Source organism: Raphanus sativus, chromosome 3 (assembly GCF_000801105.2).
Source record: "Raphanus sativus cultivar WK10039 chromosome 3, ASM80110v3, whole genome shotgun sequence".
Classification (NCBI taxonomy): Eukaryota; Viridiplantae; Streptophyta; class Magnoliopsida; order Brassicales; family Brassicaceae; genus Raphanus; species Raphanus sativus.
The window spans coordinates 23,120,485-23,132,376 of NC_079513.1; the positions used below are offsets into that span (position 1 = coordinate 23,120,485).

At 36.6% G+C, this 11,892-nt stretch overlaps 2 protein-coding genes and 1 pseudogene across 7 annotated transcripts; 1 reads left to right on the top strand and 2 right to left on the bottom strand.

The window, feature by feature from the left end:
- Window positions 1-6: 6 nt before the first annotated feature.
- On the bottom strand, window positions 7-11,564 carry LOC108848086 (beta-glucosidase 3). 6 transcript variants are annotated; one of them, XM_057005099.1, is made up of 13 exons: window positions 11,335-11,518; window positions 11,151-11,214; window positions 10,337-10,386; window positions 2,171-2,246; window positions 2,033-2,104; window positions 1,856-1,943; window positions 1,496-1,739; window positions 1,294-1,409; window positions 969-1,186; window positions 840-865; window positions 658-745; window positions 476-572; window positions 7-387 (listed from the first exon to the last, which is right to left on the bottom strand). In XM_057005099.1, exons 1-13 carry the CDS (start codon window positions 11,503-11,505, stop codon window positions 150-152), a joined length of 1,548 nt encoding a protein of 515 aa, XP_056861079.1. In that variant the 5' UTR covers window positions 11,506-11,518; the 3' UTR covers window positions 7-149. The 6 variants fall into 6 exon arrangements, with proteins under 6 accessions (XP_056861079.1, XP_056861082.1, XP_056861080.1 ...); XM_057005102.1 differs by lacking the exons at window positions 10,337-10,386; window positions 11,151-11,214; window positions 11,335-11,518 and adding exons at window positions 2,361-2,410; window positions 2,536-2,599; window positions 2,680-2,754 and having other exon boundaries at window positions 2,171-2,253; XM_057005100.1 differs by lacking the exons at window positions 7-387; window positions 476-572; window positions 658-745; ... (5 more) ...; window positions 2,033-2,104; window positions 2,171-2,246 and adding exons at window positions 7,958-8,325; window positions 8,427-8,523; window positions 8,640-8,742; ... (5 more) ...; window positions 10,002-10,073; window positions 10,154-10,229 and having other exon boundaries at window positions 11,335-11,559.
- LOC130509298 (beta-glucosidase 3-like) lies at window positions 2,956-4,388 on the bottom strand (annotated as a pseudogene).
- LOC108848088 (farnesol kinase, chloroplastic) lies at window positions 6,098-7,657 on the top strand. Its single transcript, XM_018621501.2, has 4 exons — window positions 6,098-6,365; window positions 6,569-6,636; window positions 6,715-6,962; window positions 7,048-7,657. Exons 1-4 carry the CDS (start codon window positions 6,249-6,251, stop codon window positions 7,341-7,343), a joined length of 729 nt encoding a protein of 242 aa, XP_018477003.1. The 5' UTR covers window positions 6,098-6,248; the 3' UTR covers window positions 7,344-7,657.
- Window positions 11,565-11,892: the final 328 nt, after the last annotated feature.

Here is an 11,892-nt window from a genome sequence, read left to right on the forward strand (position 1 = left end):
CCCATGTTAGGGAATCTAAATCACATTTTATATCTTTTTTCTAATATGCAGTTACTGAATTATTAATCCTGAAAAAGTATTCATGAAAGTTTTAATTTCTTAATATGCGTATATGCCCAACTCAGTAAGCAAATATAAGCACATAAAGATTACAAAGAGGAAGAAGAGAAGTTGCTTTGCAATTGCGAGATGCCTTGAGAACCAAGAAAGGTGGCGTCACCCTTGATAAAAGCAGAGTACCAATGAGCAGAGAGTTTTGGAGATCTCGTGAGATGAGCATCACTGAAATTAACATAGTACAATCCGTAGCTTTTACCGTATCCGCCAAGTAACTCATATACATCCATCAGTGACCATACAAAGTATCCCCTCGTGTCAGACCCATTCCTACACGTTACAATAGTAAATTGTATATCTTCTTTTATCACATCGGCAGAGAGAGAAAAGAAGATGCAGTAAGAAACACTTTGCTTACCTAACGGCACTGAGCACAGCACCCATGTAAACATGTAAGTACTCAATCCTTGGTGTATCCTTTAGTTGCAGCTGAAAATCCCCCTTAATCGTTTTACCTATTTGTTTGCATTGGGAGAGAACCAAGCATATTAAGACAAAAGAACTAGAGAGAAGAAGAGACATCAGAGAAGAGAATGAGACCATTCTCAAGAATGTAGACAGGAGGGTTGCCATAGCTCTGCTTTATATACTCCAGAACACCTTCTAAAGCCCATGGAGTAACAGAACACTTGTCCAAATAAAAATAAAACAAGTAAGAAAGACTTTGATAGTATAAAGAATTTTGTATCTGAATTTTTGGTAGACTCAACAAACACTCTTACTTGAGAAGTTGTAATATTACAAGTGTCTGTCCTCCCATGCAGTAAAACGAAGAAGATATGATCAGCAAAATAAAATACTACAATATATCAGGATAGAAAATAAAAGATTTAAGATTTTTGATTCCATACATGACGAAGTTACGCCAGTGTCATAGTAGTAGTCTGAGTATCCTGGAAAATAAGGTTTGGTGTTTGTGACAATAGCTGCAAGATAGTGAATGATTCCTATAAAGTCAGAGGAGCCTTTAACTAGCTCTGATTCTTCCTCTGAGAAATCTGGCAGTCTTGATCCAATGCTTCTTCTCATTACATATGGATAGTCTCCCAATGTAAGAGGCGCAAGCATCCTGGATTTAAAAGTGCAGATTATTATTATTTTTTTCTCAGCATAAGACACTGGTTATGTTGGCTAATGTTGAAAGATGTTTTTGGAACCGTTTGTAGCCACACTCACCAGCCCAAGTCGAAATCTCTGGCTCTTTGAGCTGCCATTTCATCATCCTTGGAGCTTGTTGAAGGAGAAAACCCTATTGCATACAAGCTTAAGCCAACGGAACCTCCTTGCATATCCTGCACATTGTATGTAACATGTTGCTCCTTCGTCGGCCAAGAGAGGGTTATGTAATATATGTTAAAACATGTATAGTCAAGTCTACCTTGTACTTTTGTCGATACAATCTTGAAGCAGAGGCGTGTGCAAGAAGCAAGTTATGGCCTACAATATATGGTTCAGTTGAAGAGTTCCCTGACGAGCATTTTCTGGAACAACGACCAGGCCCAGTTATCCCATCGTTGTAACCTCCAATGGTGAATATATTAGCCTCGTTGATGGTGGTCCAGAATTTGACGTGACTCCCAAACTCTCTGAAGCAGACGTCTGCATAAGCAGTGAAGTCTTCACTACATAATTTACAGCAAAACGTTTTTAGAGCTGCCTCTTTCTTTCAGAGATCAGTGTAAGAAGATGCTAAACAAAATGCCGCTTTTTTTTTTTTTTTAATGTTAGCTTGGCTTACATGATAGTGCGGTTTAGCCAGCCTCCATAGTCATCCTCGAGAGCTTGAGGTAGATCGTAGTGGAAGAGTGTAGCATGTGGTTCAATTCCTGTGATAAGTTTACTTAAGTCTCTAACTCGTAGGAAATAAAACCAAAAGAGTTGCTTACTAGTAGATATGAAGAAAGTAAGGTCTTACCGTGTGTTACAAGCTCTTGGATGAAGTTTTTGTAAAACTGGAGACCCTTTGGGTTAACAGGACCTCTTCCATCTAATTAATTAATGAGAGTATTAGCGTCGACCAGGTAATAAGAAAAAACAGAAACCGGCAACATACTTGGTATAAGCCTGGACCAAGAGATGGAGAATTTGAAAGCATCCAAGCCAGTTTCCACCATGAGCTGCACATCTTCCTGTACATTTAAAAAGCGAAAAGAAAATAAAAAACCCTGGATGTGCTGACAACAAAGTAAATCTAGTACTTAAGGAGATAGAGACATATATGGTAAGAAAGAAAAAGAAAGAACCTTGTACTTGTGATAACCATCACATGTTATGTCTCCGTTATCTAAGTTACCTGCCAAGTTCAGAAAAGAAAAAACAATCAATCTTCTGTTGAGCTGCCACAATCACACAATCACAAGGGTTTGGATTATAAACTTAAGAAACAGAAAAAAAAAAAAAAAGAAGTAAAAGGCATACGAGAGTGGACGAAAGTATCCCAGACGCTCGGCTTTCTCCCGTCTTCAGCAGCAGCCCCTTCCCACTTAAAAAGACAACACCAAGCATTTCAATCAAACAAGATCAGGTTCCGAGTAGAAAGAAAGCTAGCGAGAAAGGTCGAACCTGATAAGCAGAAGTACCAGAGCCGAAAGCGAAGCCCTCAGGGAAATCGCTCCTGCTGTAGACATCGCTGCAACTCACATGTAAAGGGAGAGCCAGGGAAATGGTGATGATGACGAGAGACAAAACCCAATCCATGTCGTTCTTCCTCTCTCCTTTTTGCTCCATGTTCGTGGAGATATTATTTTCTAATAAGTAGACCCTCTTATCCTATCACTCACTAACTCTTTACACGCGCCAGACAAGTTTGAGTGACGAAGAAGTAGACAACTGTCTCTATCATTATTTAATAACTCAATAAAGAAAGAAAAAGGTTCATTCACAATTTTTTTTTTTTTTTTTGTGAAAAGTAGAAAACAAAATAAAACAATCAACAAGTTGTTCTTAGTCCGATTCATTTTTAGAAAAACATAATAATAAAACGGTTTAGCTGCAATTTGGGGTGTTATGTGAGTGAGATTTCTTTTTGTATTTAGCTGGATTAGAAAGTGCATGCAGCCTTATTTCTCTCAGCAAAAGGAGATCTTGACCAGCTTGAAACATTTTGTTACACCTTGTGTACTCTAACTCACCAGCCCAAGTAGAAATCTCTGGCTCTTTGAGCTGCCATTTCATCACCCTTGGAGCTTGTTGACGGAGAAAACCCTATTGCAAACAAGCCAAAGCCGATAGAACCTCCCTGCATATCCTGCACATCAGATGTAATATGTTGCTTTTTCGTCATAAACTCACATTTGTAAAATACTACATACATGTATATACAGTCAAGTCTACCTTGTACTTTTCGATACAATATTGAAGCAGAGGCGTGTGCAAGAAGCAAGTTATGGCCTACAATATATGGTTCAGTTGAAGAGTTCCCTAACAAGCAGTTTCTGGAAAAACGACCAGGCCCAGTTATCCCATCGTTGTAACCTCCAATAGTGAATATATTAGCCTCGTAGACTGTGGCCCAGAAGTTGACGTTGTTCCCAAATTCTCTGAAGCAAACGTCTCCATAAGCAGTGAAGTCTTTGCTGCAATGGCAGATACCAATAACATCAAGAGCCTGAGGACCAGTACAAGAAGCTAAGTAAATGGCAGTTTTTTTTGTTTGCTTACATGATTGTGGGGTTGAGCTAGCCTCCATATTCATCCTCAAGAGCCTGAGGATGATCGTAGTGGTAAAGTATAACATGTGGTTCAATTCCTGTAGTAAGTTTACTTTTATAGTTCACCTAGTAGGAGCTAAAACCAAACTCAACAGAGTACACCGCGGGGAGATTGAATTGCAAAGAGTTGCTTATATGAACAAGGTAGGTAAGGTGTTACCGTGGGTTACAAGTTCTTGGATGAAGCTCTTGTAGAACTGGAGACCCTTTGGGTTAACATGATCTCTTCCATCTAAGAAATGAGGGTATAGCTCATTATAAACTTGATCTCTTTTAGTTGTAAAAATATTAGGGACTCAAGAAGAAAGCATACTTGGTATAAGCCTGGACCAAGAAATGGAGAATTTGAAAGCATCCAAGCCAGTTTCCACCATGAGTTGCACATCTTCCTGAAACATTCAAAAAGGCAAAGAAGAAAAAGAATCTCTGACGTGAAGACAACAAAGTAGAACTAGTACTTTTACCAGAGAGGCTTTTGTTAGAAAAAAAAAAAGAAAGAACCTTGTACTTGTGATAGCCATCACATGCTATGTCTCCATTATCTAAGTTACCTGTCAAGTTCAACAAAATATTTTTTTTTGTTTTACTGAATTTCCAAAATAGGCTTAAAGAGTTTATTTTTAATTATAATGAGGTTTAAGGCTTACTAAGCCAATAACTTTACTTAAAACTTAAATATGTAATATTGATTTTGTTTCATGCGTCATCCCATCATGTCACTCATATTTTCTGCTTTTGTTCTAATAAATCGAATTCTCGATTAATTAGAATAAAAGCAGACTGCGAGTAGGAAACAAAATATCGAATCTGATAAGAAGAAGCACCAGATCCGAAAGAGAAGCCCTCAGGGAAATCACTCCTGCTGTAAACATGACTGCATCTCCCAGTAAAAGGGAGAGCCAGGAATAGGATGATGGTAATAGTAAGAGACAAAACCCAATCCATTTGGCTCTCCTTTGTCTTTTCGCCCTACTCCAATAGTTTGAGTGACCAAGAACTAGACAAGTGTTTCTTTCATATTCTCTTTAAATATATCCATAGTTGAACAAATAGGAGTTCACTTAACTAAAAGAAGTTTTCTTAATTCGTTGCATCTATAAAAAATAATCAGAAACTACTTGTTTTTAGTGATCTCTTTTACTAAGTTAAGCTCAGTATATTGAGACTTGAGAGGATACCATCAAGAAAGAAGCCTAGAAGAATCCAAGAAAGAAGAGAAATCAGATTCCATTTTAAATCCTAAATTAATTAAGAAGATTAATGTGTTAAAAATGTGATCTTATTAATAATTCATTGAAATATCATTAGGTTATTAAGAACTTAAACTAAAAAAAAACACACAGTAAAAGTCGTTAGATTGCCTCTTATACTGTTTGAAAGGAAAGAAAAAGACAAAAAAACGAATTTCACCTTTTCGGGAAATAAATAAATATTTCATCAGCAACCCAAACAAACTCTGTGTGCTTCAGCAACAATTTTCAAAAATTAATTTAATGCATTTAAAATACAGAAATTGGTGGGATTGTCCTTAAACCGAGCTATAATTGGCGATTTATCCTCAGTTTTCAAGATCCAAAAACCGGACCATTTTATCCTTATATCATTCTCTCTCTCTTTTCTTCCCTATCTTCTTATCTTTTTATCTTTCACACATATCATATTTATGCTTTCATTTTTTCACCATAAATCTCTAATTTTTACTCTGATTCTTTTGACATTCATATTGCTAATGTTATTATCTCATAATAATTCTATTATTTTCAATTTCATATCTTGAAATATACATTCTTTTATTTAGATTTTATGTAAGTTAGCAGCTATTTCATTATTTACCCGTTATTATTATATTTTAATGAATTTGTAACGGATACATAGAGTGTTAGCTGTTACAAATAGGTTTACGGCTATTTGATAGATAATTGATTAACGGTTAATATATGTATTTTTATGATACTAGCATTGTTAACATGCTAACCTGTTTGTTAGTGATTTGTTTAACACGTTAATAAATAGACGTAACCCGATAACAAAATTTGTAGCATGTTAAAATTTTGTTAATTTGCTAACAATTTTTATATCATGTTAAAAATATGTTAACTCGCTAACAAATTTTGAATAACAAAGTAAGGGTAATTTTGTCCATTCAAGTCATAAAAGTCATCATGTTTTGCATTTATGTCACATCATGGGTATTTCTCTAATTTGGACCTCCGTTGGGGGTATATCACACATTCACTCTTTAAAATATTGATGAAATGTAGTTTTGTCGTTGGGATTTGCAGAAAAATGTTGTAAGAGCAAACTCCCTCTATTATTTTATTTCCTCCTCCTCTTGTTGTTGTTGTTGACTTTTTTTTTCTTCTTCGTCTCTAGCCATCGAACTCTTGGAATCTCGACTAGCCTTCAGATCAACAAGCCGTTATGTTTCCGGAAAACACAGTACTCTCAGATGTCTGCGCCACCGGAATCTCCGGCGTCGTCGCTTTCTCGTGCCTCGGTTTCTGGGGAGAGATTGGCAAGCGCGGCATCTTCGACCAGGTCACACTGACACTCTTACATTTATACGTAGACTACAAGCATCACCACTCATTTAGTTAAATCTGTAATGATAAGTGTGCTTTGTTCAGTGATAGCCAATATGCAGTCTTGTCTCTACTTTAGGACTTAGACAGAACAGAGTAAGGACTTGTTTTTTTTTTTGTGACTGACAAATACCATTTTCATGATTTTTGTTTTGTCAGAAACTCATCAGGAAGTTTGTGCACATAAATATTGGCCTTGCTTTTACGCTTTGCTGGCCACTCTTCAGGTAATACCTCTCTCCTATCAAACATTTATCCAATTTGATTGGCTCATCACTTAACTCAACTACCATCAATTATATCAGTTCTGGACTCCAAGGAGCGCTCTTCGCTTCTCTTATAATTGGAGTCAATATAATAAGGATGCTGCTCCTGGGCCTTGGAGTCTACCAAGACGAAGGAACTATCAAGTCTATGAGCAGACACGGAGATCGCAGGGAACTACTCAAGGGACCGCTTTATTATGCAATCTCAATCACATTGGTATGTATCTTCTATTGGAAGACATCCCCAATAGCCATTGCAGTGATATGCAACCTCTGCGCAGGAGATGGTACGTACAGCTTGACTCTCTTTTTTGTTTTGTAGCAACTTTTGTATTGACACACTCCTGTCTCCTCACATTATTTTTAAAAAAGGTATGGCTGACATTGTTGGGAGGCGGCTTGGAACAAAGAAGCTTCCTTACAACAGAAACAAATCAATCGCTGGTAGCATTGGGATGGCTATCGCAGGATTCTCAGTATCCGTTGCGTATATGTACTACTTTGCTTCGTTTGGTTACATTGAGAACAGCGGGTGGGATATGATTCTTCGCTTCTTCATCATCTCTATAGCATCGGCTATTGTGGAATCACTCCCTATAAGCACCGACATTGACGACAATCTCACTGTTTCCTTAACATCTGCCTTGCTCGGTACTCTACTCTTCTAACAGCAGCACTGAGTCTCTTGTTATCATCAAATACAGAGCCGTAGGGCTTGATTGCCTCTGTGGTGGAGTAAAAAACTACATTCTTAGTCCCCACTTGTTAGTGAATCAACCCCATTATTGTTGTTGTTGTTGTTGTTGATGTAGACGATCTTTTTTTCTTCCAGCTGTAATTGCAGTTGGGTGGAATGTTGTAATGTAGTGTAGAATATAGTGACACTATGCTTCTACAATTTCTACTAGAAACTTAACACATGCTTGTTTTTTGTTGGTTTGGCATGTGGCTATTTACGCTCTAAGAAGCTTTTTTCTCACCAGAGCCGAGCTAACTGAAACATAATTGGCTTTATCCATCTAAAATTCTGAAAGTTAAAATATAAATATAGATTTCTAAAGTGTACAAAAAATATAAAAATAATGTTTTTACTAAATTATCTATGATTTCCTAAATTTAAAGACTGCTGTTTCTGTTTCTGTCAAGTGGCGAGTGTAAGGCGCTTCAGACAAGGAAGCAACACGACCAACAAGAGGAAAACGGTGAAGCTAGCTGAGCACCCTTAGAGCATGTTTGTTAGAACTCATTAGCCAACTTTGTAGAACTCATTAGCAAACTCAAGTAACAGTTGTCAATCATCTAATATTTCATCTGATAAAGAATAATTAAAACAAAATTATGTAATTATAGTATTATTAATTTTTTTCTTTTTGAAACTCTTATGGTATGTAACTGATGGAGCTGCTCTAATGGAGCTGCTAGAAAGAAGAGATGTTGCTTTGCAATTGCGTGATGCCTTGTGAATCACGGAAGGTAATGTCGTCCTTGAGAAATGCAGAGTACCAATGAGCAGAGTGTTTTGGAGATCTCTTGCGTTGAGGATCGCTGAAATTCACATAGTACAACCCAAAGGCAGAACCGTATCCGTCAAGTAACTCGTACAAATCCATCAATGACCATACAAAGTAGCCTCTCGTGTCTGATCCATTCCTACACGTTACAGTAGTCATGTCTTTTCTTCCTTTATCACATTCACATGGACAAGAGAAAGAGAAAGAAAAAAAAGATGCAGTAAGAAACAATTTACTTACCTAACGGCTTTGAGCACAGCACCAATGTAAGCCTGTAAGTAGTCGATTCTTGGTGTGTCTTTCTGTTGCAGCTGAAAATCTCCCTTCATCGATTTACCTACAAGTTTGCATTAAGAAGAGAGTTTAAGCAGACTGAGACATGAAAAACGACGAGAGAGAGAGAGAGAGAGAGAGAGAGAGAGAGAGAGAGAGAGAAAGAGAAGAGAGTGAGACCATTCTCAAGAATGTAGACAGGAGAATTGTCATAGCTCTGCTTTATATACTCCAGGACACCTTCCATAGCCCATGGAGTATCATCACATGTGTCCAAAAGCAACTAAGAAAAGACTTGACATTATATATAACTAAAGGAGTTTTGCATCTGAATTTAGTAGCCATAATTGATATCTTACCCCGGTAGATGAATCATTACAAGGGTCTGTTATCCCAAGCAGTAAAAGGAAGAAAAGTTGATCATCAGTAAAGGTTTGTTTTGTTATAGATGTGTTAAAAAAAAGAAGAAAATTAAGGATTTGATTCCTACATGTCAAAGTTATGCCAGTGTCTGAGTAGAAATCTGAGTATCCTGAAAAATAAGGTTTGATGTTTGTGACAATAGCTGCATTGTAGTGAGTGATTCCTACAAAGTCAGAGGAGCCTTTAACTAGTTCTGATTCTTCCTCTGAGAAATCTGGCAGTCTTGATCCGATGGTTCTTCTCATTACATATGGATAGCCTCCGTATACAAGAGGCCCAAGCATCCTGGATTAGAAAGTGTGCATGCAGCCTTATTTTTCTCAGAATAAGACATTGTATATCTTCCCAAATTTATTTTTACACCGTTTTTGCATGACACTAACTCTGTAACTCACCAGCCAAAGTAGAAATCTCTGGCTCTTTGAGTTGCAATTTCATCATCCTTGGAGGTTGTAGAAGGAGAGAACCCCATTGCAAATAAGCCAAAGCCGACAGAACCTCTCTGTATATCCTGCATATTATATGTAATATGTTGCTTCTTCGTCATAAAATCATATACATGTATAAGCAAGTCTACCTTGTACTTTTGTTGATACAATCTTGAAGCAGAGGCGTGTGCAAGAAGCAAGTTATGGCCTACTATATATGGTTCAGTGGAAGAGTTCCCTGACATGCAGTTTCTAGAACAACGACCAGGCGCAGTTATCCCATCGTTGTAACCTCCAATGGTGAATATATTAGCCTCGTTGATCGTGGTCCAGAGTTTGACGTGATTCCCAAACTCTCTGAAGCAAACGTCTGCATAAGCAGTGAAGTCTTTGCTGCAAAGACAGATAACTAACATCAAGTTTTATTCTTTAGAATCCCATCGGTTTTTCAATATATTTTTGAAGAAGCTAAGTGTAAATGCCGGGTTGTTTTGTTAGCTTACATGATTGTGCGGTTGAGCCATCCTCCATAGTCATCCTCAAGAGCCTGAGGATGATCATAGTGGTAGAGTGTAACATGTGGTTCAATTCCTGTAGTAAGTTTACTTTTAAAGTTCAGCTAGTAGGAACCAAAAACCAAACTCAGCAGAGTGCAAAGAGTTGCTGAGTGAATATGAAGAAGGGGTGTTACCGTGGGTTACAAGTTGTTGGATGAAACTCTTGTAGAAGTAGAGACCCTTTGGGTTAACAGGACCTCTTCCATCTAATTAATTAATGAGAATATAGCTCATAATAAACTTTATCCCTTCAAGTAATAAATATAAGGGGCACAAAAAGACATACTCGGTATAAGCCTGGACCAAGAGATGGAGAATCTGAAGGCATCTAAGCCAGTTTCAACCATGAGCTGCACATCTTCCTGCAGATTTAAAAAGCAAAAAGAGAAAAATCTTTGATGTCATGACAAAAAGTAGGACTAGTACTTTACCAGAGGGAGGCTTTTGGTAAAAAGAAGAAAGAAAGAACCTTGTACTTGTGATACCCATCACATGCTATGTCTCCATTATCTAAGTTACCTGCCAAGTTCAATAAAATAATAATTTTTTTATTGAATTTCCAAAATAGGCTCAAAAGAATTGTTTTTTAGTTACAAATATGTGTAATCAGACCGTGTGTAATATTAGTTCTGTTTCATGCATCATCCCATCATAGGTCGTTTTTAGACTTTTTCCAATTGAGGTAACAATAGGGTGGGACAAAATATTCGATCTGAAAAATACTAAAATATCTGTAATTTTAAATTTTAAATACTAAAATTAAGTATTCGTCATATAAAGAACAAATCACAAATACTCATTTTTTAGAAAATAGATGTTGATCCGTAATGTATATATGCATATACGTATATATATAAAATATAATTTATATCTCTATATAGTTTTTAGTTATTTTATCTACTAATTAATTATTTGATCATTAAATTTTTAAAAGTATATAGTTTTAAAATAATTTGTAATGAAATATTATTATTATTTATTAAAAAAATTCCTTTTTAAAATATTTTTCAGAAAAATATTTTTATATTAGTTTTTACCAAATCGACGGATCGAATCGGATATCCGGTAAAATATACTGATTTTTCCGGATATTCCTTATATCAAATATCCAAAAAATTATGAATTGGATCGAAAAATAAATTATTCGTACAAGGCGAATCAGATCACAGATATCTTTAAAATTCCGGATATCTCCTTCGTGTCCACCACCCAATACTCAGTAAAAACATTTGGTAAAAGTACCGTTCTAACAAGAAAATCTAAACACCGAAAAAAGGCCTTACGAGAATGAACGAAGGTATCCCAGATGCTCGGCTTTCTACCGTCTTCATCAGCAGCACCTTCCCACTGTCAGAAACCATCAAAATTTTTATTTTCTTCTCTTTCAGATGACAGTCGAATTCTCGATTCCAACGAACAACAGCAGAATCTGAATACAGAGTTACAAGCTGAACCGAAATAACGGACCTGATAAGACGAAGCACCGGAGCCGAAAGCGAAGCCCTCAGGGAAATCACTCCTCCTGCTGTAAACATGGCTACTGCAGCTCCCAGTAAACGGGAGAGCCAGGGAAATGGTAATGATGAGAGACAAAACCATATCCATTTTTTTGCATCTCAGTAACTCCATCCGCGCCATAGAAGTCTTTGAGTGAACAAGAAAGAAACAAGTGTCTCTATCAAAATTTAATAGCCATTATGTGAGTGTCTTTTCTTTTCCTTTTTTTTGTTCTTTCTCTAATTTGTTTGGTTCTACTTAAAGCTAAACAAGTATTGTTTCAATATCACTTTAAAAATCCGAATGATGATGGACCTTTCTAAAACACATGAACTAAGTTGCTCTGCTGCTGAGTTCCAGTCACTAATCTCGATTCATTTAATAAGAATTTATGTTATTAATTAATTTTGTAAACAGTAAAAATCGTTAGATTGCCCCACAAACACTCTTCGAAGAGAAAACAAAACAAAACAATTCACACCTTTTAGGGAAATAAATAATGTACTACCAAACTTTTTGTGTGCTTCA

What these genes read in the sequence shown, in the direction of transcription:
- LOC108848088 (XM_018621501.2), top strand. Translation starts at nt 6,249, where the DNA reads ATGTTTCCGGAAAACACAGTACTCTCAGATGTCTGCGCCACCGGAATC. An exon ending in AGCGCGGCATCTTCGACCAG is followed by an intron (nt 6,366 to 6,568) that starts GTCACACTGACA and finishes TTGTTTTGTCAG; the next exon opens with AAACTCATCAGGAAGTTTGT. An exon ending in CAACCTCTGCGCAGGAGATG is followed by an intron (nt 6,963 to 7,047) that starts GTACGTACAGCT and finishes TTTTTAAAAAAG; the next exon opens with GTATGGCTGACATTGTTGGG.
- LOC108848086 (XM_057005098.1), bottom strand. Translation starts at nt 11,505, where the DNA reads ATGGCGCGGATGGAGTTACTGAGATGCAAAAAAATGGATATGGTTTTG. An exon ending in TGGCTCAACCGCACAATCAT is followed by an intron (nt 9,704 to 9,813) that starts GTAAGCTAACAA and finishes CTGTCTTTGCAG; the next exon opens with CAAAGACTTCACTGCTTATG. An exon ending in CACTGGCATAACTTTGACAT is followed by an intron (nt 8,845 to 8,949) that starts GTAGGAATCAAA and finishes TTGGGATAACAG; the next exon opens with ACCCTTGTAATGATTCATCT.